The following is a 27,745-nucleotide window of genomic DNA, read 5'->3' as shown; positions in this document are numbered from 1 at the left end:
CTGGTCGGGGAACTAGGATCCCATATACCTCACCATGTGGCCAAAAAAAAAAAAAAAGAGAGAGAGAGAGATGTCAAAGAACAGAAAAACTGTTCTGTACTGAAAAGTTAAGAGCAAACTTAGTAGAACAATTTCTGTACCTGAATAAAGACTCAAAGGGTAGTGTTAGACAATTATTTGTCCTATAGGTAACTCCTTTGTTTAAAATCTGAAATGTGAGTTAAACCTATTAAACAAAATAAACAATCCTTTAGGCTGTAGTATCACTATTCCCATGCCATTTTGAATTATATCATTCAAATGATGCAGCTGATAAAAATGTGTGCTTTTCTTACATCTCACCAAAAACAAGTAGGCAGGAAACCAATTCACTTCACAGAAAACAGTGCGAGTCAAGTGGGAGCAGGACATTCCTAAGATACTGCTGGTCTCCCCCGAAGTGGACAGCCAAGCCCTGTCTGTCTTGGGTGTTGACAATGTGGACAAAAATGTCCAAAGGTATGATAGGATCTATCCTCTGCCTCTCTCCATGTTTCTGACCAAGAAACAAAGGACTTGTGACTCTCAAAAATATTTGGAAGAAAATTTCTACCCATCTCCACTATCCACTCATTCAGTCTCCCAAATAGGAGGAGAAATAACTTGGTGAACTTGAGAAAAGGCTTATTATGGATATGTAACTTAGGGCCCTCTTGGCTCCTGAGTTCATTTCTCACAGAAATATATGGGAAAGACTACAGTCCTTCACTACATGGCTGGGTAAACATCTAATCTGTAGACCTCCCTAACCCTCTGGGGTGGGGCATCCACTGTCTTTACACTTGGGGTAAAAGTTCATTTCAGGCTTAGGTCCAAAACATGTTCTCCAGTCCAGACCTATCAGCAATAAAGCTGGTATCTATTTTTATTCTTTTAAAATTTTTAACATATAAATCATTTTTGGACAAAAACACATGCCCCTGGTAAAAATCAAACAGTACAAAAGGATATACAGTATAAAGTAAGTCTCCTTCCTTTTTTCCCATCCCTGACCTCAGTCCCAATTTCCAAAGATAACCACTCTTACCAGTTACTATGTATTTTTCCAGAGATAATCCATGTATTTACAAGTATATTATATATGTGTATATCACATTTTTATACAAATTGTGGCATACTATACATGCTGTTATGAATTTTGCTTTTTCATTTAACAATATATTACAGCTGGTATTTTAATCCCCCCATCCACCAAAAAAAAGAAAATAGTGTGAGTAAATGAATCTTTGGAAATAGGGGTGGGGGAAATGAAACAATTTCTGGTGACTAATTTCAGAAATCACTAGAGTCTAAAATATAAATTTGACTGATCTTCTAGTTAATTATAGAACTACAAATGCTGTAACCTCTTACATTTAAAGCATGTACTCAAGTTTCAAAGCAGATTTTTAAAATATGGATATTACTAAATGTTACACACAATGTACAGAATTCCCAAACATTTCTAATACAAATAATTTATTTTATGAAATTTATTTGGAAGACATTTGACTATTTTGTACCCGATACTACATTAAGAATAAGAAAGGTGGTCCCTGACCTCAAAATCAGATTAGTAAGGAAAACAAATAAGTGAAAATAGTAATACTAATTCAGTGATATACATATAATAATAGATATACACAAGTGCTATGGGAACATAGGGCAATAAAGGGTATACTGGAGCTGGTCATCTCTCCTCCGCAGCCATAATCCCCTCTTAGAGCCAGACTGTCAGTAAAGGGCAATCCTGTATCTCCATGGCCTGACATACCTGTTTCAGGTGAACCAGAGGAGACACCTGAACAGTCAAGCCAATCAGATTACCTCTTCAGGAAACGTGTAAAAAGAAAAAAAAAATAAATAAATCAGCCAAACAGAGGTATACACTAGACATTCAAAATCATACTCAGGACTGGCAGACATTTTCTGCCACGTTCATACTGATAAGAAATTAATGAGGGACTTCGCTGGTGGCACAGTGGTTAAAAATCTGCCTGCCAATGCAGGGGACGCGGGTTCAATCCCTGGTCCAGGAAGATCCCACTGCCGCGGAGCAACTAAGCCCGTGAACCGCATCTACTGAGCCTGCACTCTAGAGCCCGTGAGCCACAACTACTGAAGCCTGCAAACCTAGAGCCCGTGCTCTGCAACAAGAGAAGCCACCGCAATGAGAAGCCTGCGCACCGCAACGATGAGTAGCCCCCGCTCAACACAACTAGAGAAAGCCCGCGCCCAGCAACGAAGACCCAATGCAGCCAAAAGTAAATACATTAATTAATTTTAAAAAATTAATGAAAGCCAGAATGGAGTAGGCACAGAAAAACAGGGACGAGAAACCATGTAGCCAAGATGAAGGAAAGAAGTTTCTGCAATGCCTGACTATGCTTTCTGTGATTGGGTCATCTGAGAATCTTCTGTATCCTGATTATGAGCTTTTTATTTAGGTTGAATTTATCTGATTTTCTACCCCCTAACTAAGACTAGTACCTAGCCAACCCTGAAGAGAGGGTCTGTGAAGGGTACTGAAGGAAGTAATGCCTCAGCTTAGTCTTCTCAAAGAAATAAGAGATGATGTTTTGGGCAGAGGAGACAGCATGTAGAAGCACAGTAAAGCAGAGTACACTGAAGGATCTCTAAGAACTTCTGATGGCTAAAGCATGGGATATATGATTGAAGGGAAGAGAGGTGAGGCCAGAGAAGGAAACATATCTCTAAGGGCCTTTAATACCCCAGTAAGGAGTCTGAAGTCCAACCTCACTCCCCCATCCCACCCGCACCCTGAGGTTATAAACTATGGTCCTGCACCAAAATGTTGAGCTAAGAAAGTTTTTCCATTTTTTAAATGGTCAGTGGGTAGGGAAGAAGCAGCAACAGAGACTATATGTGACCCCCATAAAGCCTAAAAATCTTACTATATGCCTCTTTAAAGAAAAAGTTTGCTTAATCCTGCTGTAAAAAATGGAAAGATTTTAAATAGGTGAATTAGATAATCAAAGGGGCATTTTTGCAACATCTCTAATGGAAGTGTGGAGGATGGATTGGTGAGAGTAACACTATGCATAAGAAAACCAGTACACGTTACAACTAGATTCAGGAAAGAGAATGATGGTTTATACTCAAGCAGTGCCAGTCAAAATCAGAGGAAAGGACAAGTTACGGAAAAACATGTTCTTATGATAAGGCTTCTAATCCTTAACACTGTCTGCAGACCCTTGCGTGGACTGACCTCTGACACCCACCCCAGTCTTAATGATACCTTGATCTCTTGGCTGTAGTTAGGCAGCTCCCTCTCTCAGTCTAGAGTGCTCTTACTTCCCACTCATCTGTTCCTTTCTTAGTTAATACCACTCACCTCTGATCTTCCTCCATCCACTATCCCCCTACCCTGAAATTCGGATGTCTCATTTACTTATTCAGTCAATAAATATTTATCGAGCACATGCAAGAGGGTAGGAGTTAATCCTTACAAAATCCTAGGAGAGTTGGGACTTTCATATTGGAACTCTTTGCTACAGAGGGCTCCCTAGTCAGACAAGTTTAGGACCCTCTGAGTTAAACAAAATTACATACTTTTATGTAGTCTTCAGTGTGCTTTTACATGCTGTTATGCACTGTAGCTCCAAAAGGATATTTCCAAATTTGCTGAACCTTAGAAATTTCTTTTACTGAACATTATCAATATGGTAGGACAACTAGCATTCTGAGGATTACCGTATGGAAACACCTCTTGAACTTAATAATATTTGAGAGACAATCACAAAATAAAAGACCACTTTTGCAGCAAAAGCTTAAAATTTCTTACCTTTCTAGCTGGTGGGCCATGAGCTTTATTTACTCTTCTGCCAGGAATCCCTCAACTCCAATCAAGTAAGCAGTGCTTCTCAAGTTTCCATCTAAGTATCCCTAGCGCAAAGGAGAAGCAGAAAAGAGCAAATTCATTACTCTGCAAAATCTAAATAACTCCAGGAACTTCCCTGGTGGCGCAGTGGTTAAGAATCCGCCAGCCAATGCAGGGGACATGGGTTCGAGCCCTGGTCTGGGAAGATCCCACATGCGGTGGAGCAACTAAGCCCGGGTGCCACAACTACTGAGCCCGCCTGCTGCAACTACTGAAACCCACGCGCCTAGAGCCCGTGCTCTGCAACGAGAGAAGCCATGGCAATGAGAAGCCCACGCAGTGCAATGAACACAACCAGAGAAAGCCCACACGCAGCAACGAAGACCCAACACAGCCAAAAATAAATAAATAAATTTAAATAAATAACTCCACTACAAAAATTTGTAAATGTTTATTTTATATTTTAAAATGCATGTGTATTTTGCCTTCTATTCCATTATTTTTTAGTATAAAAATTAAGGTTCCCTGCAAAATCTTTAATGCTCCAGGAAGATGTTTACCTTGTGGCCTCCCAAAACTCCTGGCACACTGCCACCTATCAGATGTGTAACAGTTTCAAAGATGGAAGCACGGCAATGGAATCTTGGTGAAAAGGGAAAAATAAAACTTTTTAATATAACAGAAGGAAGAGGTAGTCACAGCTGATCCGCGAAACGGCAGCGCTGAATCTTGAGCGTCAAAATTCTTAAGAGTGAAGGTTAATGGCTCTTCTTGTGCCAGTGTGCTTCACACAACTGTTTATGTGCTTCTTATTTGGAAATGACTTTTTTATGCCTGTATCAGTTAGGATTAGGTTCAGCTGTGAGAAAACTCAAAATAACAATGGCTTAAATGAGTCAGAAGTTTATTTCTCTCACAAGAACACAGGCAGTCCAGAACCATGATCATTGGGAACCCAGGCTCCTTCTGTCTTGTTGTTCTTCCATCCTCAACATGTGGCGTCCCCTTCACAGTCTAAAATAACTGCTCAAGGTCTAGCCATCACATCAATGGCAGGAAGGAAAATGGTGAGATGAGAGATACCCTCCCTTTAAGGATACTTTTCAGAAATCTTACAGGAAACTTCTATTCTGGCCAGAACTTAAATCACATGGCCATAGCTAGCAAGGAAGCTGAGAAATACATTCTTTATTTCACCACATGCTTGGAAAAAAAAACTGGAGCATCTACAATAAGGAAAAAGAAGAGAATGAATATTGGTGGACAATTAGTTGTTTCTGTCATCATATGCAGCTCATTCTAAAATGTAAGATGGTTGGATATCTTGTAGAGATGTCTTATCAGTCCACTGAAGGGAGCTTTCAAAGGCAGAAACTCCTGCCAGTGGCCAAGGAGCAAGACCAATGTTAATAAGGACTTCTCTAAATATGCAAGACCAATCTGTAGGTGACAGAGGAAGAAGAAAAACTATCTGAAGACCAGAGTAACAATATAAGAGTAAAGCAACAACCTAAATAGTTGTAGTTTAGGAGGATAAACTCACTAGGCAGTCCACAAAACTTAGGAATGATTACATGGGACCGTTAGGTAAGTAATGGAGTGCCTAAGGTGAGATTGGGTAAGAACTTGGCAGAAAGTTCAGTTACCAATTGCATTAGGAAAAGGCAGCTATCCCAGGAGCAAGATGTTAAAGGGAAAGTTGACCTTCCCTTACCTGAGGGCTGAGCTCCCATGCATGAGGGCCAAGTAGGAACTTGGAGATTTCCTTATTGCACAGACTGTTGAAAAGAAGAGTTGCACTTTACCTTGAATAAGGTTGGCCAAAACAGCCTTAATATGTTTAAAACTTTTGATGCAAATACCAAAAGCTATAAGGACTCTCATTTCAAAATTGGCAACGAAATTGTCTTATATACAGACTGCTCCTTAAAGGAAAAGGGACCAGAACAGGGCATTTAGCTAGACAAATGTAAATTTGGGACTATGAATGGAGCAGCAATCCAAAGGACAAATGGCTCTGTGGGATAACTGTACTTCCTACTGAAAATAATCCACATATAAGTGGATCCATGCAGTTCAAACCCATGTTGTTTAAGGATCAACTGTACTTATAAAAGAATGGTGTATCTTGAAAAGCCAGAAATTACATTTTTTTCAACTATCTAAACTTATGAAGAAATATTTTAGGAATCAACTTAGAAATGTGCAAGAGTACATAGTTTATCAAATTTCTTTTCAGGAGTATATATATGAGTGTACTAGGCAGAATGGCCCCCCACAAATGTCCACACCCCAATCCCTGGAACTTATGAATAGGTTATGTTACATAGCAAAATGGACTTTGCAGATGTAAAAATCATCACAGATTCTAAAATAGGAAGATTATCCTGGGTTATCCAGATGGCCAATCTAATCACATGAGCCAGTAAGAGTGAAGAACTTTCTCTGTCAGAGAGCTTTTGGCAGTAGCAGAAGTCAGAGATAAGCATGAGAGAGACTTTGCCTGACATTACTGGAGGGGGCAGCACTGAAAGCATTTCAACTTCTATGAGTGAAGACTAGCCCTGGCTGACAGCAAGGAAAGAAGGACCTCAGTCTTAAAACTGTATGCAGTCAACAATCCAAATGAACTGGGAAATGGATTCTTCCTCAGAGACTCCAAAAAGAAAGAAAGAATGCAGCTCTGCTAACATACTGATTTTGGCTTAGTAAGACCTTATGTAGTGGGCCCAGCTGAGCCCACCTGGACTTCTGACAAACAAAAACTATGAGATAAATTTGGGTTGTTTTATGATGCAAAGTCTGTAGTGATTTGTGAAACAGGAATAGAAAATAAAGTAAGCAAAAATGCTAATGTACTCAGGAGGACAGGCTTGTAGCCCAAGGAACCGCACAGATTCAGAGTTTTCTCTGTGCTCTAATTTCCTTCTCATATCTTGGTAAGTGCCACAAAATGCCAAGAAATGATCCTAGAGCTCACACTAGGAAGAGCAATATGGTCATAATGACGAACTTAAACCTAAGAAGTTGAAAACCTGTAGCTATAAGCCAGTAGGAATTCATTCCCCTTTGAGTTTCTAAATTAGGAAAAATTTAAATGGTATGATTTCACCTCCTATCCTCTCCAGGAAGAAAAAATATACTAGTTTCAGGATTGTCAAAAATAATAATTGAGGGCTTCCCTGGTGGTGCAGTGGTTGAGAGTCCGCCTGCTGATGCAGGGGGCGCGGGTTCGTGCCCCGGTCGGGGAGGACCCCACATGCTGCGGAGCGGCTGGGCCCGTGAGCCATGGCCGCTGAGCCTGCGTGTCCGGAGCCTGTGATCCGCAACGGGAGAGGCCACAACAGTGAAAGGCCCACGTACCACACACACACACACACACACACACACACAAAAATAATAATAATAGAAAACAATACTGTATATGTAAAATATATCAAGTACAGTGCATGGCACTCATATAGTATCTATTCAGTTTATTAGAAGTTTTACTGTATTTTGACTTTAAATGTACATTTTCCTAATATTTAATTAATCTAAATCTTACTACCTTCTTTATTTTTAAAGCCAGAAGCTGAGCACTACATAGTTTAACTTTTAGACAGAAGATTTTTACATTAATCTTTAACCCATGAATTTGATGTTATCCCATAAGGTTATTTGGTATATAATGTTTTACTTCATCAATGTAAGAAAGTGAGAAAAATATAAGTTCCGCTTTAATGAGGAAAGCAGCAGTTTTTAATTGTTCGCTACTCACAGGAGACATGACAGATGTTCTTCATACATATCACAACTCCCAAGAATATACCAAAGTTTTGATGATATTCCTCAAAGTTGATGGGATACATGAAGAGCATCACAGACTTTTCTCAATACTGTATTCATGAAAGTACACTATGAGTGCAGTTGGCCCTCCGGATTCAACAAACCTCAGATCAAAAATATTTGGGGGGGCGGGGGGCTTCCCTGGTGGCACAGTGGTTGAGAGTCCTGCGCTCCGCAACGGGAGAGGCCGCAGCGGTGAGAGGCCCGCGTACTGCAAAAAAAAAAAAAAAATATATATATATATATATATATATATATATTTGGGGGGAAGAAATTCCAGAAAGTTCCAAAAAGCAAATCTTGTATTTGCCTCCTGCCTGGCAACTATTTACAAAGCATTTACATTGTATTAGGTATCATAAGTAATGTAGAGACGATTTAAAGAATATGGGAGGGCTTCCCTGGTGGCGCAGTGGTTGAGAGTCCACCTGCCAATGCAGGGGACACGGGTTCATGCCCCGGTCCGGGAAGATCCCACATGCCGCGGAGCAGCTGGGCCCGTGAGCCATGGCCGCTGAGCCTGCGCGTCCGGAGCCTGTCCTCCGAAACGGGAGAGGCCACAATAGTGAGAGGCCGCGTACAGCAAAAAAAAAAAAAAAAAAAAGAATATGGGAGGATGTACTTAGGTTATATGCAAATACAGTGCCATTTTATATAAGGGACTTGAGCATCAACAGATTTTGGCATCTGCAGTGGATCCTGGAACCGAACCCCACAGATACCAAGGGATGACTGTATGTGAATAGTGAAATCAGCCCAATATATCAAAATATTATTTAATAATATCAGTAGTCCAATTTTTAAGTCAAACTTCATTTTTTCACGTGAGTCTTGATTATTCCCAGACCTTTAATTCCTAGGTGAATTAAGGTAAGCAAGTTCTTGTTTTATAGTTTAAAATTACAACAGAACATTAGAAATATATAAATACACAGAATTTACAGATTAATGGTTATGAATATGAACAGTGCTAATGAAAGTTTTTACTAATAACATCATTTTAGATTTGGTAATCATATCAGCTATACAAAACAGTGTCCATAGCATTAATTTTGCTCAAGGTAGATGTATAAAATGTACCTATTGATCATTGCTTTTCCTCACTAAAAACTTGTCTTTGTAAAAGTAATATAGAAACTCACAGCTCACCAAGAATTACAATAATTCATAATCACCGCTTAGGAGTACATCAATAATTTCTCATCATGAAGAAGGCAATAAGATACAGATTATGTACAATTCCCATTACAACACTAGTAAGCTTACCTCCCCCCACACCATGCAAAGTCCATCAAAATTCAGGTAAATGAAAGAGATATTACCTCAGAAGTAACCCTCAATCCAACATCCACACTTCAACAATCATTAAAACCTATCTTACAATGATAACAGATACTAGTGACTCTCAACACCATGACTGAGAAATGATGCTATACTTATATTAAATAATTAGTAAAGAAATCAAAAGAACAAACATTAGAAGTATGATGTTTTAATTTAATCATCTCTTCCACTATAGAGAGGAAGAAATGAAAGGTCTCACAGAAATGTTTATAGTGGGATTGGTGGAGCAGAAGAAAATGACAACTGGAATGCATGCAAATCACAGTATCATGACTTTACCATCTCAAAATGTGGATATGCTATACTGCACGAGTTTTATATAGAAAAAGTCTCACTTGGGAAGAAGGGATGTATATGGAACAAAAACTACAAGCTATTCTCTCACATGGATTTATGAAAATTCTGAGGTAGTATTATAAGTTCCACCACAAATTGTAAGTTCCTAGGGAAAACTCAACATTATTGCCAAAGCTACCAAATAGATGACTGCTGTAGTCTTCAAGCCACACCACATGCATGCCTGTTGGGGTTGTGATGGATTATTATTATTTTTGAATGAACTTTAACAATTATAATTACCATACCATATACTGAGTACTCATTAAGTTCCTGACACTGTTTCAAGCATTGTATATACGTTAAATATTTGAATGTTCACAACAAGACTATGAGTTAAGTATTATCTTTAAAGATAAGGAAACTGAGGCACAGAGAAGTTATATGATTTGCCCAAGGTGACCCAGATAATAAGTGGTAGACTCATGACAACCTGATTAGTAACTACCCTATGACATTGATTATATACTTACAATGAGCCAGAAGATAATACTGAGGAAAAAACACAGTCAATTTGGCTGTAACATACACATTCCTTATTTGAAGGGTTACCTATATGGAATGTCATTATGAAGTTTAATAATTCACAAATGTATAGTTCAGAAAGAAGCTCTTATATTAAAACAAACTAGCATAAGACATCCAATGTGTAAACTATGTAAAACTGCAGAAAATTTAAGGATTATTGCTACTTGGATGTCAAAAGTTTCAGTAATCTTTAAGAGAAATAAAATCAGTGAAATGACAGAAAATATGAAATATACATATCTGTCCCAGCACACAGATCACTGGCAGACAAATAACTACAGACTGATATAGTCAACTAAATAAAACTTCTAAATAATGTCACTTACATTAATAATTCCTGGGCTTCCCTGGTGGCGCAGTGGTTGAGAGTCCGCCTGCTGATGCAGGGGGCGCGGGTTCGTGCCTGGGTCCAGGAGGATCCCACAGGCCGCGGAGCGGCTGGGCCCGTGAGCCATGGCCGCTGAGCCTGCGCGTCCGGAGCCTGTGCTCCGCAACGGGAGAGGCCACAACGGTGAGAGGCCCGCATAGCGCGCAAAAAAAAATAATAATTCCTAGCTAAGTAATCCTACTTTTTTTAATAAGCACAACTCCAAAGTTGGTAAAATTATGACAAAGTTGATGCAGTAACATTCTGATGACAGTGTAAACTTGCTCAACTCTTTGGGGAGGCAAAAATTTGGCAACTGTAGAAACATTTATATCCTTTGACCTAGAATCTCAATAGAGATTGGTATCTACAGAAATAATTCAAAACAAAAGATCTATGCACAGAGATGCTTAATTCAATGTTAAAACAGGCAGAAACTGAAAGTTATTTTCCTGTTGGACCTTTAAAATCGAGGCAATTTTAGGAACTTCACTGGTGGCACAGTGGTTAAGAATCTGCCTGCCAATGCACGGGACACGGGTTCAAGCCCTGGTCTGAGAAGATCTCACATGCCGGGGAGCAACTAATTCCATGTGTCACAACTACTGAGCCCACGTGCCACAACTACTGAAGCCCGCGCACCTAGAGCCCGTGCTCCGCAACAAGTGAAGCCACCTCAATGAGAAGCCCGCACACCGCAAAGAAGAGTAGCGCCCGCTCTCTCCAGCAACTAGAGAAAGCCCGCGTGCAGCAAGGAAGACCCAACGCAGCCAAAAATAAATAAATAAACAAACAAATCAATAAAAAACAAACACCTATGTTCTAAATTACCACAATATTATAGTTTAAATAATTAAAAACTTAATGGCAGTAGCATCCTCTCAGAACAAGATTAAACATGTCTTAGGAAAGCAGCATACACAGCACTGTAAATTTGGAATATTCTTACAAACTATTTTACAAAGATTAGGATTCAATTATCAATGACCTTAAAGACCCATGAACTTTTTTATTTCTTGATCTGAAGAAGGGCATCTCTATTTTTGAACACACTTTACGACGATGTTCCTGCAGTTTTGAAAAGTGTTTACAGTGGATTTTTCAAGTCACTGTAACAAATTTAAATTTAATTACAAAATATCATTGCTATTGCATTTGTCTTTCAGGGCACTTAACCGTACTGGGATGACTTTTTAACAAGCTTCTCACCTTCACAGTTTTGGTACAACAGACCAAGCATATAGGCTTTCCGATTATGCCTAGAAAAACTATTACTGGCAGTGGTTATAAATTTCTTCAGATAGGACAAAAAACGTGCTCAGAGGAACAGTTTTTGATCTGATTTCAAATATAGACATTAAATTTATTTACTGTTACTATCTCCAAAATTTTAAATTCCTAAGAAATTGTAACTTTCACATAATAATTTACAGATTAGTCAACAGGCCTAAGGTCCATCAGGAGTAACCCCTTTTACTCCATCATATTCACAATAGTTTTGCTCTTGGCCTGACCAGTTTTAAAACTCTTCATTAAACAAAGACAATTTTATACCACTTAAAGGCACAAAAATAGTCCCCATCTCTTCCGTCCTCTGCCTCCTTCTAGCGTCAGTTCAACCAGCGAACACAGAAAACACACTCTCGGCTCTGGTCCCCAAGATATCAATTAAAAAAAAAAACACAGGTGATTTCCCTACAGAACGTTTGCAGTCCACCCAGGAAGGTTAAAAAAAAAAAAAAAAGGGGGTAAAATACCAGAATCAATCTGCACCCGCACCTCAGCCCCGCCCCATCTGAAAAAGTGGGGGGTGGCGGGAGTGTGAAGGGGCAGAAAGGACAGAAAAGGCCGAGACTTCCAGCTCCCAGGTTCTGCATACCATTTGTTCCATCAGCTCCCACCGCAGCCAGAGACCCTGACCCTGTTTTCTGCCGCGCCTCCTGATCCTCCCCCTCGCCACCATCACATACAGTTCCCAACCACTGAGTGGGGAGACCAGAGCCGGCCCTCTTCCTGTTCAACCCAAGGACTGAAGGGGGCTCTCCTTGCACCCTCGGCAAATCCGACGTGTGCCCCAGGGATCTCCAAACTGACCAGACAAGGGGACGATATAGCAGGGGGAGGGGTCTAAGAGGAGCCGTTATTCCCTTTTCCTCCTCGTCAGGAAAGCGCGCGAGCGGGGAGGGGCCGGAACAACAAATGCCAGTTACCTAACGGTCCGGCCTGTTCGGCCGGGCTTCCGAAGCCGACGCCGCGCGGGCCGCTAAAGCTGCAGCACAGCCACAGCCGCCCCGAGGGCCAGGCACGGGCAGGAGCGCCCGAGGTGATGGGAAGCGGGGGGTGGGGACTATGGTGAGCGACGTCGCCATGTTAGTGCCTTCTTTCTCTGTATCCCTACAGTCTCCAGTCCTGCGGCCCTCTCCTCATCACTACTCACCTTTCCAGGTCACTAGTTCATGCTTCTTTCGGTCGCTGGGGAGACCCGAGCTCAGCGGTGTTTACAAACCACCCCTGGAGGAAAGGACTGAACCGCACTTTAAAGGCCACGGGCTCCCACAGGCTTCCGTCCTCTCTCGCGAGATCGGACTGACAACCCTTCTCTCCGCCCCCCTCCCGACATCCCTCCTTTCTTCTCGCGCCCCTCCTTTCCACGCACACGCCCCTTCTTGCCTTCCTTCTGACAGAGCGCCTCCGGATCAGGTGGTTCAGTCAGGCTTAAGGAAGGGGGCGGGAACCAAAGAATACTCGGGCGCTGGTTATTGGATACAGAACCCGAAGGGCGGGAAGCAGTTCTGGAGGGGGCGGGACCAGGGAGTTAGTAGAGTGGCGTCTCTGTACCCGGGAGCTGCAGAAGGCTGTGATTGGCAGCCGGCTGGAGGTGGGCGCGAGTGTAGGGCGCTGGAGCAGGTGGATGTTGAGGTCGCGTGAGGAGGTTGATGGTGTGCAGGGAGGAAAGGTGAACTCTGGGAAGGCTGCCGGTGGCGGGAGAGAAAGCAGGAGGAATCCTCTGAGCCCAGCTCCGGAAACCTGGTATTTCCGTTGCTGTCATTTCCCGGCCCTTGGTAGGGAGGAGGGTAAAGCGTAGGGAGGCGCGCACCGAAACCCACCTTCCGGCTGCACTGAAGCCTGAGAAGGAGAGCTTCGGTTTAGAAGCCGCGGAGTTTGCTGGAAATTACCCCCTAAGCCCCCTACGCGCCTGAAACGGGGAAGCAAGATGTCAGTTCCGAAATAAATGAAATAAGCCTTTACCATGAATGGCGTTTGTTCGAATTTTACTAAGCTGTAGCTGGAACTGATTCCTCCGGCTCTCAGCGCCCAGTACAGTGTATGATGTTAGCATACAATTATGTTCTAAGTAACTTACTAAAAGGAAATACAGTGCCTTCCACTATATCTCCCTAACTTAAAATAGTGCAAGAGGAAAATCCTCCATATTATGGTGTATCCTATTTTATCAATTTTCCTTTACTTAGCAGTTATAGATAAAAAATATCAATTTTAGTAGAGAGAATTCCAAACCTTTAAAACATCAGCAACTCCGTATTAACACTTGAGAGGACCAAAGGACACCAAATTAATACGGCGTAGAAATAGCACTCTTTCCGTAATACTGTCCTACTGCTTAATAGGCCGATGCAATGCCTAGGAAATAACTGTCAAGCTTTGAAAGTAGCTGTTTAAAAAGAATGCGGGGCGGGGGAGCTAATCATTTGATTAACATAAAGGACAAAAAAGACCGTATTTATTGCTCTTCAGTTGACACAGATACATTCCTACAAACAAAGAGAAGTGCTGAAAATATTTCTTAATGTTGTTCTATGATTCTCTTTACAACTTAAATGTTTCGAATGTTAAAGGTAGGGATATTGATTGTTCAATAAATACACCCTAGCGCCCTTGAAAAGTATGATGGGGACCCTGCGAAAATTTGCATTAATTATTTTTTTAAAAAAGCACGTTTTTTTCAGTGCCTTGTTTTCCACTTATTAAGTGATGATTTCTAGTCTATAGCAAAATTATGTATTAAGTTTACATATGAACATTAAATGCACTCAAACGTTATCTCCAAACTCAAATGAAACTGAAATTGTTGTTAGATTGTGGGGCATAGTATTTGAGAGTTAATGAACCTACAGTTCAATAATGGTATCTGCCATAAAAGTGACATTGTAATGGCACTGGACCTTTTAGCAGGTTTCTGGCCTCTATACATGTATGTGAGCCAACTCACCCCTCTTTTAAAACTAATTTCATTACTCAAGAGCCCTGAAAGAAGCCGAATTGACACTGTTTATGCCTCAAGTTAAAATGAAAGTACCATCTCTACATAACATTAGTAACATTGTAGTAGTGTTAGTGTAGTGTAGCACTGATTATTAAAACCTCAGCAGTTCAGATTACTGATGATGAACATGGTGATGGACAAAACGTGTGACTGACAGATCACAGATTGCTCGGTCTAGAATATATTCACTAAAATGTGCGCAAATGAGTTATAAATGTCATGGCATTTCAAAGTAGATAGGCCTTTTTTTTTGCGGTACGCGGGCCTCTCACTGTTGTGGCCTCTCCCGTTGCAGAGCACAGGCTCCGGACGCGCAGGCTCAGCAGCCATGGCTCATGGGCCCAGCCGCTCCGCAGCACGTGGGATCTTCCCGGACCGGGGCACGAACCCGTGTCCCCTGCGTCAGCAGGCAGACTCTCAACCACTGCGCCACCAGGGAAGCCCTCTCTCTTCAAAATTTAAGCTCCTTTGAGAAAGAAGCTCTAAGTTACAAAACATATAAGAGGAGATAGAGTACTTAAATCATTTGGGAGAAAGAAGTACAGATTCTTGCCAAGAACCTGTGCCAATTTTTAGAGATTATAAACAGATTGATAGCTGAAAGGATATGACCTAGGGAGACAGGTTACCCTCAATTTACAAAATTGACATTTCTATTGATTTGTAAGTGAGATGTGTATTGCAGCCTGTTTTCTCACTGACAGATTAGACCAGTGGTTCTCAAACTTTTTGACTTTGGGACCCTACACCTGATAACAACATCTTAACATAAATAACACTTTGGGGAAAAATAATTATATTTTCTAAAACAAAAACAGAAGAATGACATTGTTTTCATGTTTGCAAATCGTTATGTCATGGCTTAGTAGAAGATAGTTGCATTATTGTATCTGCTTCTGCATTTGATCTGCTGCAATATGTTTTGGTTGAAGTGTATGATGAAAATCTAGCCTCACAGAACTATGTAAATGGAAAAGGGAGGACCTCATGAACTCCCTGAAAGGCTCTTGGGGCCCTCAGAATTCTCAGACCACACTTTAAGAATCACTGGATTAGCAGTACATTGCAATAGGGAGGAGGAAACAAGTCTTCCAATGAACGAGTTGACAGCTTTTTGAAAGATAAGGAGTCTGAGTCATGACATGCCGGGAATCATAGTATTCTGGTAGTACTTCTTTGAGAAGCACTGTAAACTTTGAGTTTTATGTATATACAGATCACCTGGGTTCCTTGTTAAAATTCAGATTCTGATTCAAAAGATCTGATGCGAGGCTACAGAACCTATAGTTCTAACAAGCTCCCAGGTGATGCCAATGGTGCTGATCCATGGACATCACTTTGAGTAGCAATGCTCTAGTAAATTATGATATACACATCACCAGAAAACCTACAGGAGAATGCACAAGTAAGCTTGTGTGTGTGTGTGTGTGTGTGTGTGTGTGTGTGTGTGTGAGGGAAGTGTAGGATAGGGATAGGTGGAGGAAAGAGAGAAGTATAAATAAATGCATGCTATCTACCAATACTTTTTAAAAAACTATTTAAAAGATACTATCGTTTTTTATAAATCCTATACTATGACAAATTTTCACTACTACTTGTCAACCAGCAAAGCAAACTAAGGCATAATGTTGCTATGTTTGTTGAGGCAGAGGAGAATGGTATTAGATCTGAAAAAAAATAATTTTTTCCCCTAATAATGTAAAGGATTGGGCAAGTAATTGATGAACTATGTGTTAGAGTCTTAAGTCCATAGTATTAGCAGTAGAGCAACAGCATGAAATTATGCAATTTATATATGCTCAGCATGTAGAGAATTCAACAACTCATTTATAATTTCATGTGTAGAAATCATATTTTAAAAGGCTTTGTGAGGATAGTACTGCAATAATACAAACTTCTCCTTACTTAACATGCAAAACAAACCATATTGGCTAAAATTATCAAACACAATTTTGCGGTACGCGGGACTCTCACTGTTGTGGCCTCTCCCGCTGCAGAGCACAGGCTCCAGACGTGCAGGCTCAGCAGCCATGGCTCACAGGCCTAGCTGCTCCGCGACATGTGGGATCTTCCCGGACCGGGGCATGAACCCGTATCCCCTGCATCGGCAGGCAGACTCTCAACCAGTGGCGCCACCAGGGAAGCCTATCAAACAGACTTTAAAACTTGCAGTAGAAGCATGAGATAGTTTATTTGGTTATTAAATGTTATTTCCCATTTCTCTACAATCTCTCCTTAAACTTAACTTCAAGGACATTAATTTCTACCCAACTTTAGCCGCTTAACAACTTGACCACAAAATTTGGTCATTCCTTGGACCTACCTTACTTCTAAGATCTGAACTCTGAAATTTAAAAAAGTTGTCTAGTTTTTGGTGCTTACTGAAATGGATCTTCAACCTTATTGCAACCTCTGAGCCCTTGATCCCCCCTCTTTTAAAAAAATTTTGATAAAATACACACAAAATTTACCATCTTAACCATTTTAAGTGTACATTTCAGTCATATTATAATAAATATATTCATAATGTTGTGCAACCATCACCACCATCCATCTCCATAACTCTTCTCATCTAGTAAACAAAACTCTATACCCATTAAACTATAGCTGCCCGTCCCCCTCATTTCCCCCACCTCAGCCCCTAGCAACCACAATTCTATCTTTTGTCTCCATGATTTTGACTACTCTAAGTACCTCATATAAGTGAAAACATATGGTGTTTGTCTTTTTGTGACAGGCTTATTTCACTTAGCATAATGTCCTCAGGGTTCATCTGCAGTGTAGCATGTGTCAGAATTTCCTTCTTTTTAAGGCTGAAAAATATTCCACTGTATGTATATACCACATTTTGTTTATCCATTCATCCATCGATGACACTTGGGTTGCCATTTTAGCTATTGTGAACAACGTTGCTATGACTATGGGTGTACAAGTATCTCTTCAAGACCTTGCTTTCGATTCTTTTGAGTATATACCCAGAAGTGCAATTGCTGGGTCATATGGTAATTCTATTTCTAATTTTTTGAGGAACACCATACTGTTTTCTACAGCAGCCATACCATTTTACATTCCTACTTACTGTGCACAGGGGTTCCATTTTCTCCATATCAATGCCAACATTTGTTATTTTCCATTTTTCTTTGATAGTAGCTATTCTAGTGGGTGCTTGGTGGTATCTCATTGTAGTTTTGATTTGCATTTCCCTAATGATTAGTGATGTTGAGCATCTTTTCATGTGCTTGTTAGCCATTTGACTATCTTTTTTTTTGGAGAAATGTCTATTCAAGTCCTTTGGTCATTTTTCAATTGGGTTGTTTTTTTTGTTGTTGAGTTTCAGGAGTACTCTATATGTCTGGATATGAATCCCTTATCAGATATATGATTTACAAATATTTTCTCCCATTCTGTGGATTGCCTTTTTATTCCGTTGATGGTTTTCTTATTGCACAAATTTTTTTAAATTTTCATGATGTCCAATTTATCTAATTTTTCTTTTGTTGCCTGTGCCTTTGGTGTCATATTCAAGAAATCATTGCCAAATCCAATGTCCTGCAAACTTTGCCCTGTTTTCTTCCAAGAGTTTTATAATTTTAGGTCTTACATTTAAGTCTTTAATCCACTTTGAGTTAATTTTTGTATACAGTGTTAAATAAGGGTCCAGCTTTTTTCTTTTGCATGTGGATAGCCAGTTTTCCCAGTATCATTTGCTGAAGACTGTCCTTTCTCCATTGAATGGTCTTAGCGTTTTTGTCAAAAATTATTTTACAAAAAAATATTACTCAGCCATAAAAAAGCATGAAATATTGCCTTTTGTAGCAACATTGATAGACCTAGAGAATATTATACGTAGTGAAGTCAGACAGAGAAAGACAAATACTATATGATATCACCTATATGTGGAATCTAAAAAACAATACAAATGAATCTACATACAAAACAGAAACAGACTCACATAGAAAACAAACTTATGGTTACCAAAGGGGAGAGGGAGGGAAGAAGGGACAAATTAGGAGTATGGGATTAACAGATACAAATTACTGAACATAAAACAGATAAGCAACAAGGATTTACTATATAGCACATGGAATTATATTCAATACCTTGTAATAACCTATAATGGAATATAATCTGAAAAAAATAATTGAATCGCTTTGCCGTACACCTGAAACTAACACAATATTGTAAATCAACTATCCTATACCAAAAAAAAAAAGAGTAAAAATATTATTTGGCCATATATGCAAGGGTTTATTTCTGGGCTCTCTATTCTATTCCATTGGTCTATTATGTCTATCTTTATGCCAGCACCACACAGCTTTGATTACTGTAGCTTTTGTAAGTTTTGAAATCAGAAAGTTCATACTTTTCTTTTTTTGACTTTCTCCACATCTTCCTTTAGTTCTTTGATCATCTTTAAGACAGTTGTTTAAAAGTCTTTGCCTAGCAGATCTGCCATCAGGTCTTTTTCAGGGGCAGATTCTGTTGATCTTTTTTTCCTTTTAACGAACCACACTTTCCTGTTTCTTTGAATATTTTGTGATATTTTTTGCTGAAAACTGGACATTTGAATCTAATAATGTGGGATCTCTGGAAATCAGATTCTCCTTCTTCCCCAAGATTTGCACTTTTTATTATTTTTATTTATTGTTGTAGGCTGTCTCTGTGCTAAGGATCAACCTGATGTGTAAACATAAGGTCTTCTCAGGTCTTTTCTGAGTCCTTGACTTCCCTTGGGCACAAGTGGTCACTGTCCTTACTCCTGCTCTGCACTTCTTTTATTCACATGTACTCTGTATCATATACCATACCTTTCCCCTTTTCAAGCCCACAAGTCTCTCTTCAGGAGTATGCTTCAATCTTGTATTAGAATTCTGTAACAAAACAACATACCAATTTCCCCCAAATCAACTTTTTCCTTGTCATCCCTAAGATAATCATACTAAAAATCAAAGCATGGGCTTTGCAATCAAAGATGACCTGAATTTGGATCCTGACTTTGCCACTTAATGGCTATGTAATTTGGGGAACTGTTTAACTCCTCTCAGCCTTTTTACTCTACATCTTGGAAACCAATCCCAATTTTGCATGGTTGTCATGAAAGTTAAATGACATAGTATACAAAGTCACTAGGATAGGGAATGGCACTTATCTGATGCACATACCCTCTCCTCCTCCAACTGGTTCCCATCAAATCCTACTGATACAACTTTTGTAGACTCTTTTAAAAAAAAGTACTCATTGCCGCCATCCTAGACTGGACCCTCGTTGCCTCTCAGCAAAGCTACTATAGCAACCACTGACCATTACTGCCTCCGGTCTATCCTACACTGTTCTTGTATTAAACTTCCTTGGCTCTGGACCTTCAATGGCTGGCTGTGGTCAAATGAATAAAACCCACACTTTTACATCTGACAAATTACATAATTTGGCCCCTGTTTACCTCTGCAGCCTTATCTTACACTATTTCCCTTCCATACCCAGGCAGCTCCTTGTTTCTCCCGAACCTTACCACATGCTTTCACTAGCTAAGATACCCTCTTATTCTGGCCTTTCTTCATTCCACCAGTTCAAGGTTTGTATTAATTTGTAGAAAAATAACTCTTCTTCATGTGATTCCATTGCTAGAAAACTCTTTCTACTCCCCTGAACATCTTAGTACTTCCTGCCACTCTTCTGGAACTCACCATTCTACTTTGAGTTTTAGTTATTTCCATACATGTCTAGTGTTTGGGGCTAGATGACAAGTTTTTCTTTAGTTCAAACATACACTTCATACTCAAATCTGTATTTTGGGTTAATCCCAAAGGCATTAAAAATACCACATTCCTGCAATGAAGAAAGGTAACAACATGTTACCAAATAAGAAGTATGCCTGGAAATCTGAAATACCTTTAGGTATTCTAAATAAATAGATGAATTAGCACTCTACCACTCTTGGGTGCTCTTGTCTCTTGGAGTTTTTAAACAGACCAAACTTATCAACATGGAAAACTCATTTGGTCTTCAATGCAAAAATATCTTTATTGGCCTCTGTTCAGAAACTAAGAAGTTAGTGAAAAGCATACACCATTAATATTTGCTTATAAGGCTGGTAGTACTTGCTGCAAAAATGGCGTACAATAAACATTTCTGCTGTCAAATAGATGTATTCTAGTGATGTACTTTCAACGTCAGAAACTTGTTACTCCAAGTAAGGTAAGATCGCCTGTGGTTATACTTCTAAGTTATACTGATTTTCTAAAGAATTCTTTTTTCCTCAGTAACTTGGAAGCCAGGCAGCCACAGCACAATTTCCTTTTCATTCTCAGGGGATATCCTCAGCTAAGGGCATGTCTTATAAGAAACCTGTTCCAGAATCAATGTTTCAGGCCTCTTTAAACACCAAACCAGCAGTAAGAGCAGGTTTTTTGTTTGTTTGGCCTAAAATGAACTTGTAACAGAGGACTGGTTAATCTAAGTATTTCCCTAGGACTTAAAAAATGTCATATGATTTTACACTATGGACTTTGTGTTAATTGTGCAGTACTTCTTTGTAAATTGTAGTAAGATATGTATTTTCTTTTAACCATTTTAAAGTGTACAATTCAGTACATTCACAATGTTGTACAACCATCACCAGAACACGGGTTACCCCAAAAGGACCTCCCACACCTATTAAGCAGTTACTTCCCAATCTCTACTCCCACTAGCCTTTAGTAACCACTAATCTACTGTCTCTATGGACTTTTTTTTTTTTTTTTGGTGGCACTGCGCAGCTTGTGGGATTTTAGTTTCCCAACCAGGGATTGAACCTGGGTCCTCGGTGGTGAGAGCGCAGAGTCCTAACCACTGGACCACCAAGGAATTCCCCTGTCTCTACAGATTTGTGTATTCTGAATATTTCATGTAAATATTCAGCCTTTTGTGCTTGGCTTCTTTCACTTAGCCAAGTGAAAGCACTTTCACTTTCATGTTTTCAAGGTTCACTCATGTTGTAACGCTCATCAGTACGTCATTCTTTTCTATGGCTGAATAATATTCCATTATATGGATATACCACATTTTATCATCAGTTTATCCAAACATCAGTTTGGTTGTCTCTACCTTTTGGCTATTGTGAATAGTGCTGCTATGAACATCTGTATATAGTTTTTGTTGAATGCCTGTAATTCTTTTGTGTATATACCAAGCTGCGGAATTGCTAGGTCATATAATACATGTAATACTTCTTTACATTGCTAAATTCAAATACTGAGTAGTACTTTTAAGAAAAAGGTGAAGGTTCCAGGAAATTATGTAACATAGACTAGGTGATTAACCAACCAGAAAGTGGTAGTAGCTCTAGCTCTTTAGTGTTTCTGACACTTTATAGAGAGTGGGAAGGATACAGATAAGTTAGTGATCCTCAAATAATGTGCTCAAAAATTACCTGAGAAACCTTTTTAAAAATGCAGATGGCTGAGTTTCAAGGCCAAAGACTCTAATTCAGTAGGTCTGGAGCGTAGGGATTTGTACTTTAGACATCCTAGGTGATTCTGATGGAGATGGGTCTTCCCACTGCACTTTGACAAACCCTTGTAGCTGACGGCTCTTAACTGAAATCAAATTAGGCAGAAGGGATTAAAGGAATAAAATGAAGCTTTCCAACTGTCAGCCTAACCTTTTATAGAAACCCTGAAACTGTGATGACAAATAATGTAATGGTACAATATATTTGCTAGGGGGAAAGCTCAGTCTTTCTATAGTAGCACCCCTTTCTTCATTTTAATAGGCAAAATTTGACCAATAAGCAACATGTAGTATTAGAAACAGAATACTATTGAACCAATTGTCATTCCCAAGGCTATTATAAACATTTGTTGGTATCAAAGATGAGCAATGCTTTAGCAACTTTTGGCTTTAAATTTAAATTCAGTTTACTTTTTGATATTTGGTTTTTAATGAGAGCCTTGTTTAAGCAAGAAACTAGCTGCTAGTTAGATTGAGTTTCTTCTTAGAAGACAGATAAGATTCACTATAGACACACAACTGCTTAACGTGAGACCTACTGAAAAGTAAAAATCACCTCCCTAATCCCAACACCCATTTAATAAGGCTTCAATTCCTAAAAACCCGACATGATTTATTTTTAGATCCAGCTGTGTTAAGACCAGCCAGGTTAGTCCTGGAAGGTGATCCTGCTTCCAAGTATTGTAATTCACGTTATTAGCCCTTAAAAACACAAAACCATCTTGAGTAATTAATATCTTGATTTAATTAATCATATTTCATAGAAGCTCAAAGCACTCAAACATTTCCCCTTTACACGAATAAACAAAAGCCCTATAATTTACAATGTTCAGAACACTATATAAAAGAATTCCCATAAAAATTACATTAGGATCTTTTCCATCACCAGGGCAACTGCAGTAGTTTCCTCTGACTTGTACAGCCTCTGCCTGAATACATGTTCTTCTTTGTGATGATCTAAATTTAAATTAGGTAAGTACAAATCACAGCAAAAATTAAAGTTTTCATCTTTAATGACTTTGGAAATAACGTACATTTTCATGACACCAATGCTACAGTTTTTGGAGTCACAGTAAGATACACAGAATTACATCTGTAATTAACATGAATGCCAACATTTCCAGCAGTAATTTCTGTTACATGGCAAACAAAATCAAGAAAGCAACCATCAAACAAAAGAGACCCATAGCTTCAGACAAGGCAAATCCCAGGATAGCATATGAGAACAGCTGCTGTTTCAGCGAAGGGTTTCTAAAAGAGACAACACATATCATTGTTACTTTGAAATATTATTTGAATTTTAACATGGTTGGTAAATGTTAAAAAACCAGATTACTAGCATGAGGATCTTTGTAAATTGGAAAGTACTGGAACAGTGTTTTGCCTAGTTCTCTTTTGGTTCTGCCTTTGACATTCCTTTCTCCTCATTCCTAATCATATGGGGAAAGGGAGGCACTGTCTCTCTATATCAATATAAGTGGTTAGTCTTCATCCATTTTGAGGGATTCTGACATTCTTCTTATTCCCATGAAAGTATGTTCTATACTTTTTAAGATTTGTTAGTTTAAAAATAAGGTCTTAAGTAATAAAACGGAAGCTGATATTTTTAAAGCATGAGCTCTCTTAATTATATTCCCACTACAACTTAAAAATTAAAGAGTGCAGACTCTGAAGTCAAAGTGAGTTATAATTTATTTTCTGACACTGGCTTTGACTTTGGGCAAGCCGTATAACCTCTGTGTCTCTAGTCCTTCACAGGTAAACCAGTGTTTCTCCAAGGCGTGTTGGGAGCAGTGAGATAACTGCATGCAAAGACCTCAAAGTATAATGCAAGACACAGACAGGCACTTAATACAAAGTAGCTATGATGATTTCACTAGTTTCCTAAGTTTCCAATTATTTCAAGCATGTTTTTAAACTAGTTTATTCGGCAACAGGAATTACCTGGCGTAACCAATGATGAGGCTGCCGAAGACTGTGCCAATACCAGCACCAGAACCAGCCACTCCTACTGTTGCAGCACCTGCACCTATAAATTTGGCTGCAGTATCAATGTCTCTGCTGACTGCACTGGTCTGGAACTCCCTTTGGATTAACTGAGACACACCATTCTGGGCCCCATTAAATACCGTAGAGCTCTAGAGAACAGGAAATAAAGGCAAAGGTCAAATCAGCAATCACAGTTACCTATTTTAATTACCGTACTGTCAAAATGATAACCACTTCTCTATTTTTGTAGCTGAGTTTGAATAGGTGGTGTGGCACAACAGAAAAATCTGGGGCTTAGAACAATTCCCGTCTTGCAGAATAGGAACAGCAATATCACACTGCATAAAGTTTTTGAAAATTAAGAAACGGTGTACGTGCATATGCTTTTAATTTTGAATTAATTAATTTATTTTTGGCTGCATTGGGTCTTCATTGCTGCACATGGGCTTTCTCTAGTTGTGGCGAGCAGGGGCTACCCTTCGTTGCAGTGAGCAGGCTTCTCATTGCAGTGGCTTCTCTTGTTGCAGAGCACGGGCTCTAGGTGTGCAGGCTTCAGTAGTTGTGGCATGTGGGCTCAGTAGTTATGGCTCGCAGGCTCTAGAGCACAGGCTCAGTAGTTGTGGTGTACGGGCTAAGTTGCTCCACGGCATGTGGGATCTTCCTGGACCACGGCTCGAACCCATATCCCCTGCATTGGCAGGCAGATTCTTAACCACTGCGCCACCAGGGAAGCCCTGCATATGCTTTTTAATAGAGTAGGCTGTTCAGTAACTGTTGCTATCATAATCTTAAATACAGGCAACTCAAAACCATATACTTAAGTATATATACTGACTATATTTCTTAGCCAATTCAGGTGGATAAGTTTTGGATACAGAAGTTTCTTTCATTGGCTCATTCTCTGCAAATTTTTTGGATGAAAGGGTGGAAAGGACCCTCTCAGACCACTCATTAATGAGGTTTTTCCCCTTCACTTTAATCGAAACCATAAGGCTTATTTGGTAGTGTTACTTAATTTCTATTATTACTACATTTACCTCTCCAGTCCTAGCCTCTGGTCGAGATAACACTGATGCAGAAATTGGTCTGTATGCAACTCTGGATCCAGCTCGGATCTGTTAATGAAAAAAGATTCCATGTATTAAGTAAAAATACAGATAAAACTTCAATGACCCTTCTTGCACCATGAATTCTAAAAAGGCAAACTGCAAAAATGAGTAAGAAAAATTATGACTTTCCTCTATTGATTCTTATCTTGTCTGTTTGGTCATTTTTCAAGGCACAAAGCAATTTTAATAAAATTGTTAATGCAATTTTAAAGCTTGCTTCATAATGTATTTGTGATATCCTGAACAAAACTTCTAAGAACAATTAGTTAAAAAGAATAAGTATTGCTTTTAAAATTTCAATTATTGTAGCGCCACAATTCAGATCAGAAAACCAGCAATAAACACCCCACATTCTTTGGTTAAGTTTAAGTGGATCAACAAGTAGGTACAACAGCACTATAAACAGCGTGTCATTTTAAATAGCCCATTAGTTAACATGAGCTCCCGCTATTTCTAGGATATTCCTATATGTCCATTAATCACAGAATTAAAAAGCAGCTTAAGCAATTCCACATCAGTGGAAGAACAATCGTTGAAATACTCTGACCATAAGGACACATTCCAGTCCACCTTCTCCGCCCTTGAGTGTCCACTAAATTAAGGTCACAGAAAACCCCTTCAGAACCAAGACCTGATTCTCTAAGACAAACCCCCGAGATCTTCACGTCATCAAAAGTGTCCAAAATGGTTTTGGAAATAACATCCCAGAAGCAGGAGGAGAGATTTTCGGGTCCTGCACCAGCCGCCTCCGCCCACACAGGGTGAGGAAAGTCCCTCCCTCTGCAGCAGCGAGACTGACCTACAGATCAGCAAGTGAGAGTGCAGCCGCAACGCTAGGCCTCAGGGGCCCCCTCCACCCTCCACTGCACCCCAACCCTCGCGAGGCCGCGATCCAACAGGGTGTCGGAGGAGGTGGGGTGGGGGGCCGCTCCGGAACGAGGGGCAAGGAGGGTTTGACCTACACCGAGCTGGGCCTGACAGCTAGGCCTCGGCGGCTCTCCACCCCGCGAGTGGAGGGAAGGAGCGGAATGAGAAGCCCCAGGAAGAGGAGGAAAGGGAGAAAAGGACACAGAGGTTATGGGGCTAGGGAGAGCTGTCCCGAGAGGGCGGGGTGTCCTGCCCCGAGGTGACCCGTTCAACAACGTGGACGCCCGGGCCAAGTGGTCGGGGCCTCGAGCCCCCGGCCCAGCCTGGGCTACGCACCAGAGCTGGGGTGCAGGCGAGCTTGGCGCAGGCGAACATCTTGCACTCTTCGGGGCGGCGCGGCTGGAGGACTTGGGTGACAAGCGGCTAGGGCTCCTCTCCCGCTTCCTCTCTGCGGAGGCAAAGAGGCTTAAGGTCAAGTGCCCTCCGAGGGCCCGTCCTTCCACCCAGGTCCCGCGGGCTCCCGTGCACGCGGTCAGCTCGGGTCCCGTGCCAAGCGAGGCGACAGCAGAATGAATGGGTCCCTCCTGGGCGCGGCTCCACCTCGGCCAGGTCCGGCTCCCGCACCCTCCGCTTACCTTCCCAGGAGGTGGCAGCGGCCGAGTCAGCAGAGGTCGAAGGAATGGGGCTGGGTGCGCAGGCGCGGTCCGGCTCTTATCCGCGCCGCGGCACCCGGATGCAGAAGGCGGGGAATCGGGTACAGCTGGGAAGACGCTCAAGGTCACTGTGTAACAACTTTATTGGTAACCAGTCGGGAAAGGCAGCGACAACCGCCCGGAGACGGACTGAGGAGCAGAGGGTGGCGGGGAGACAAAAAGAAGAAATAAAGACCAGCCCAGGCAGAGAGAACCGAACAAGTTGTTTCGCCTTTGATCTAGGCTGGTCGGAGGATAGTGGGACTTTGTCTTTCAGTTGATGAGATTTGGCCTTTTATCAGTTTCTAGGTTCCTTTCATAGAGGAGCTCCCTTCCTGGTCATTCTCCTCTGTGAAATGGGACTCAGTGTGGGGAAACGGTTCATTCTCTGCTTGGCAGAAGCAATTAGGGTTCCCAGCAAAGTGAAAATACATTTCTTTAAAGGAATCTGGAAAAGGTTCCAGAGTCTGGAATAATCTTTTGGGTGAAAGTGGGCCTGACCTACTGGGACAAAGGAATAAGCAAATGAATAGATCTAAGAGCTTAGTGACTTGGGCACAAAATTGCCTCTTGGTAAAGTGAGGCAGGTCGGTTTTTCAATCCCAGACCCATGGTTGGGAGAATTAAGGGATTGTAAATGTTTTTTCATGTAGGGCCAGGGACTAAAGAAAGTCTGAGTTTTTTCAAAACTGACCCAACTTTAACACTTGTTTTTGGTAACTTTGGACTTCAGATGAATACAGAAATGTCTCAGAAAAATGGCTCTTTCTGGACTTCTGTTAAGTCCTTGAATTCTGTAAATCTGACTTAATAGTTCTAACAAGTGGCTATCAGAGGTGATACAAGTCAACATAAAAGAATAAATATCTAGTGTGCCCAGATGATGGGATGCCTGGGGACTGAAATCCTACCCACTTGGTCTAGAGCCCTGGTACAACATGGACCCAGAGGATCACTTCTTCTTCTAGTTGGCACAAAGGTGCAGTATCATCTAGCAGTAATCCTGGGGAGAAGCCCTCAGAACTAAAATTTGAAGAGTGAATAAGACTTTGT

At 40.6% G+C, this 27,745-nt stretch overlaps 2 protein-coding genes across 8 annotated transcripts in view; both read right to left on the bottom strand.

The window, feature by feature from the left end:
- ATF2 (activating transcription factor 2) overlaps window positions 1-12,857 on the bottom strand; it is an 87,933-nt gene extending 75,076 nt beyond the window's left edge. For 3 of the 7 annotated variants that reach the window (XM_033859995.2, XM_033860000.2, XM_033859999.2), the window contains exons 1-2: window positions 12,700-12,843; window positions 3,824-3,924 (exon numbers count right to left, since the gene is read on the bottom strand). Coding sequence is in view for 2 of the 7 variants with exons in the window: in XM_073807546.1 (XP_073663647.1) it covers window positions 3,824-3,843 (20 nt within the window). In the remaining 5 variants the exon portion in view is untranslated. Of the gene's footprint in view, window positions 1-1,792; window positions 1,848-3,823; window positions 3,925-4,419; window positions 4,502-12,699 lie in introns of those variants that run through there. The other 4 variants (XM_073807546.1, XM_073807545.1, XM_033859998.2 and 1 more) reach the window with 4 other exon arrangements.
- Window positions 12,858-22,757: 9,900 nt separating this feature from the next.
- Window positions 22,758-26,747, bottom strand: ATP5MC3 (ATP synthase membrane subunit c locus 3). Its single transcript, XM_004327837.4, has 5 exons — window positions 26,636-26,747; window positions 26,337-26,448; window positions 25,062-25,139; window positions 23,980-24,173; window positions 22,758-23,286 (listed from the first exon to the last, which is right to left on the bottom strand). Exons 2-5 carry the CDS (start codon window positions 26,373-26,375, stop codon window positions 23,172-23,174), a joined length of 426 nt encoding a protein of 141 aa, XP_004327885.1. The 5' UTR covers window positions 26,376-26,448; window positions 26,636-26,747; the 3' UTR covers window positions 22,758-23,171.
- Window positions 26,748-27,745: the final 998 nt, after the last annotated feature.

The sequence above is a fragment of the Tursiops truncatus genome, chromosome 7 (assembly GCF_011762595.2).
Source record: "Tursiops truncatus isolate mTurTru1 chromosome 7, mTurTru1.mat.Y, whole genome shotgun sequence".
Classification (NCBI taxonomy): Eukaryota; Metazoa; Chordata; class Mammalia; order Artiodactyla; family Delphinidae; genus Tursiops; species Tursiops truncatus.
This window is presented reverse-complemented; position numbering and strand designations above follow the sequence as displayed.

Bases quoted from the DNA above. Each gene is read 5' to 3' on its own strand.
- ATP5MC3 (XM_004327837.4), bottom strand. From the start codon at position 26,375: ATGTTCGCCTGCGCCAAGCTCGCCTGCACCCCAGCTCTG. The intron at 25,140-26,336 runs GTGCGTAGCCCA...TTTCATTAACAG, and splicing joins TCGCCTGCACCCCAGCTCTG to ATCCGAGCTGGATCCAGAGT. The intron at 23,287-23,979 runs GTAATTCCTGTT...TGTCTCTTTTAG, and splicing joins CTCATCATTGGTTACGCCAG to AAACCCTTCGCTGAAACAGC.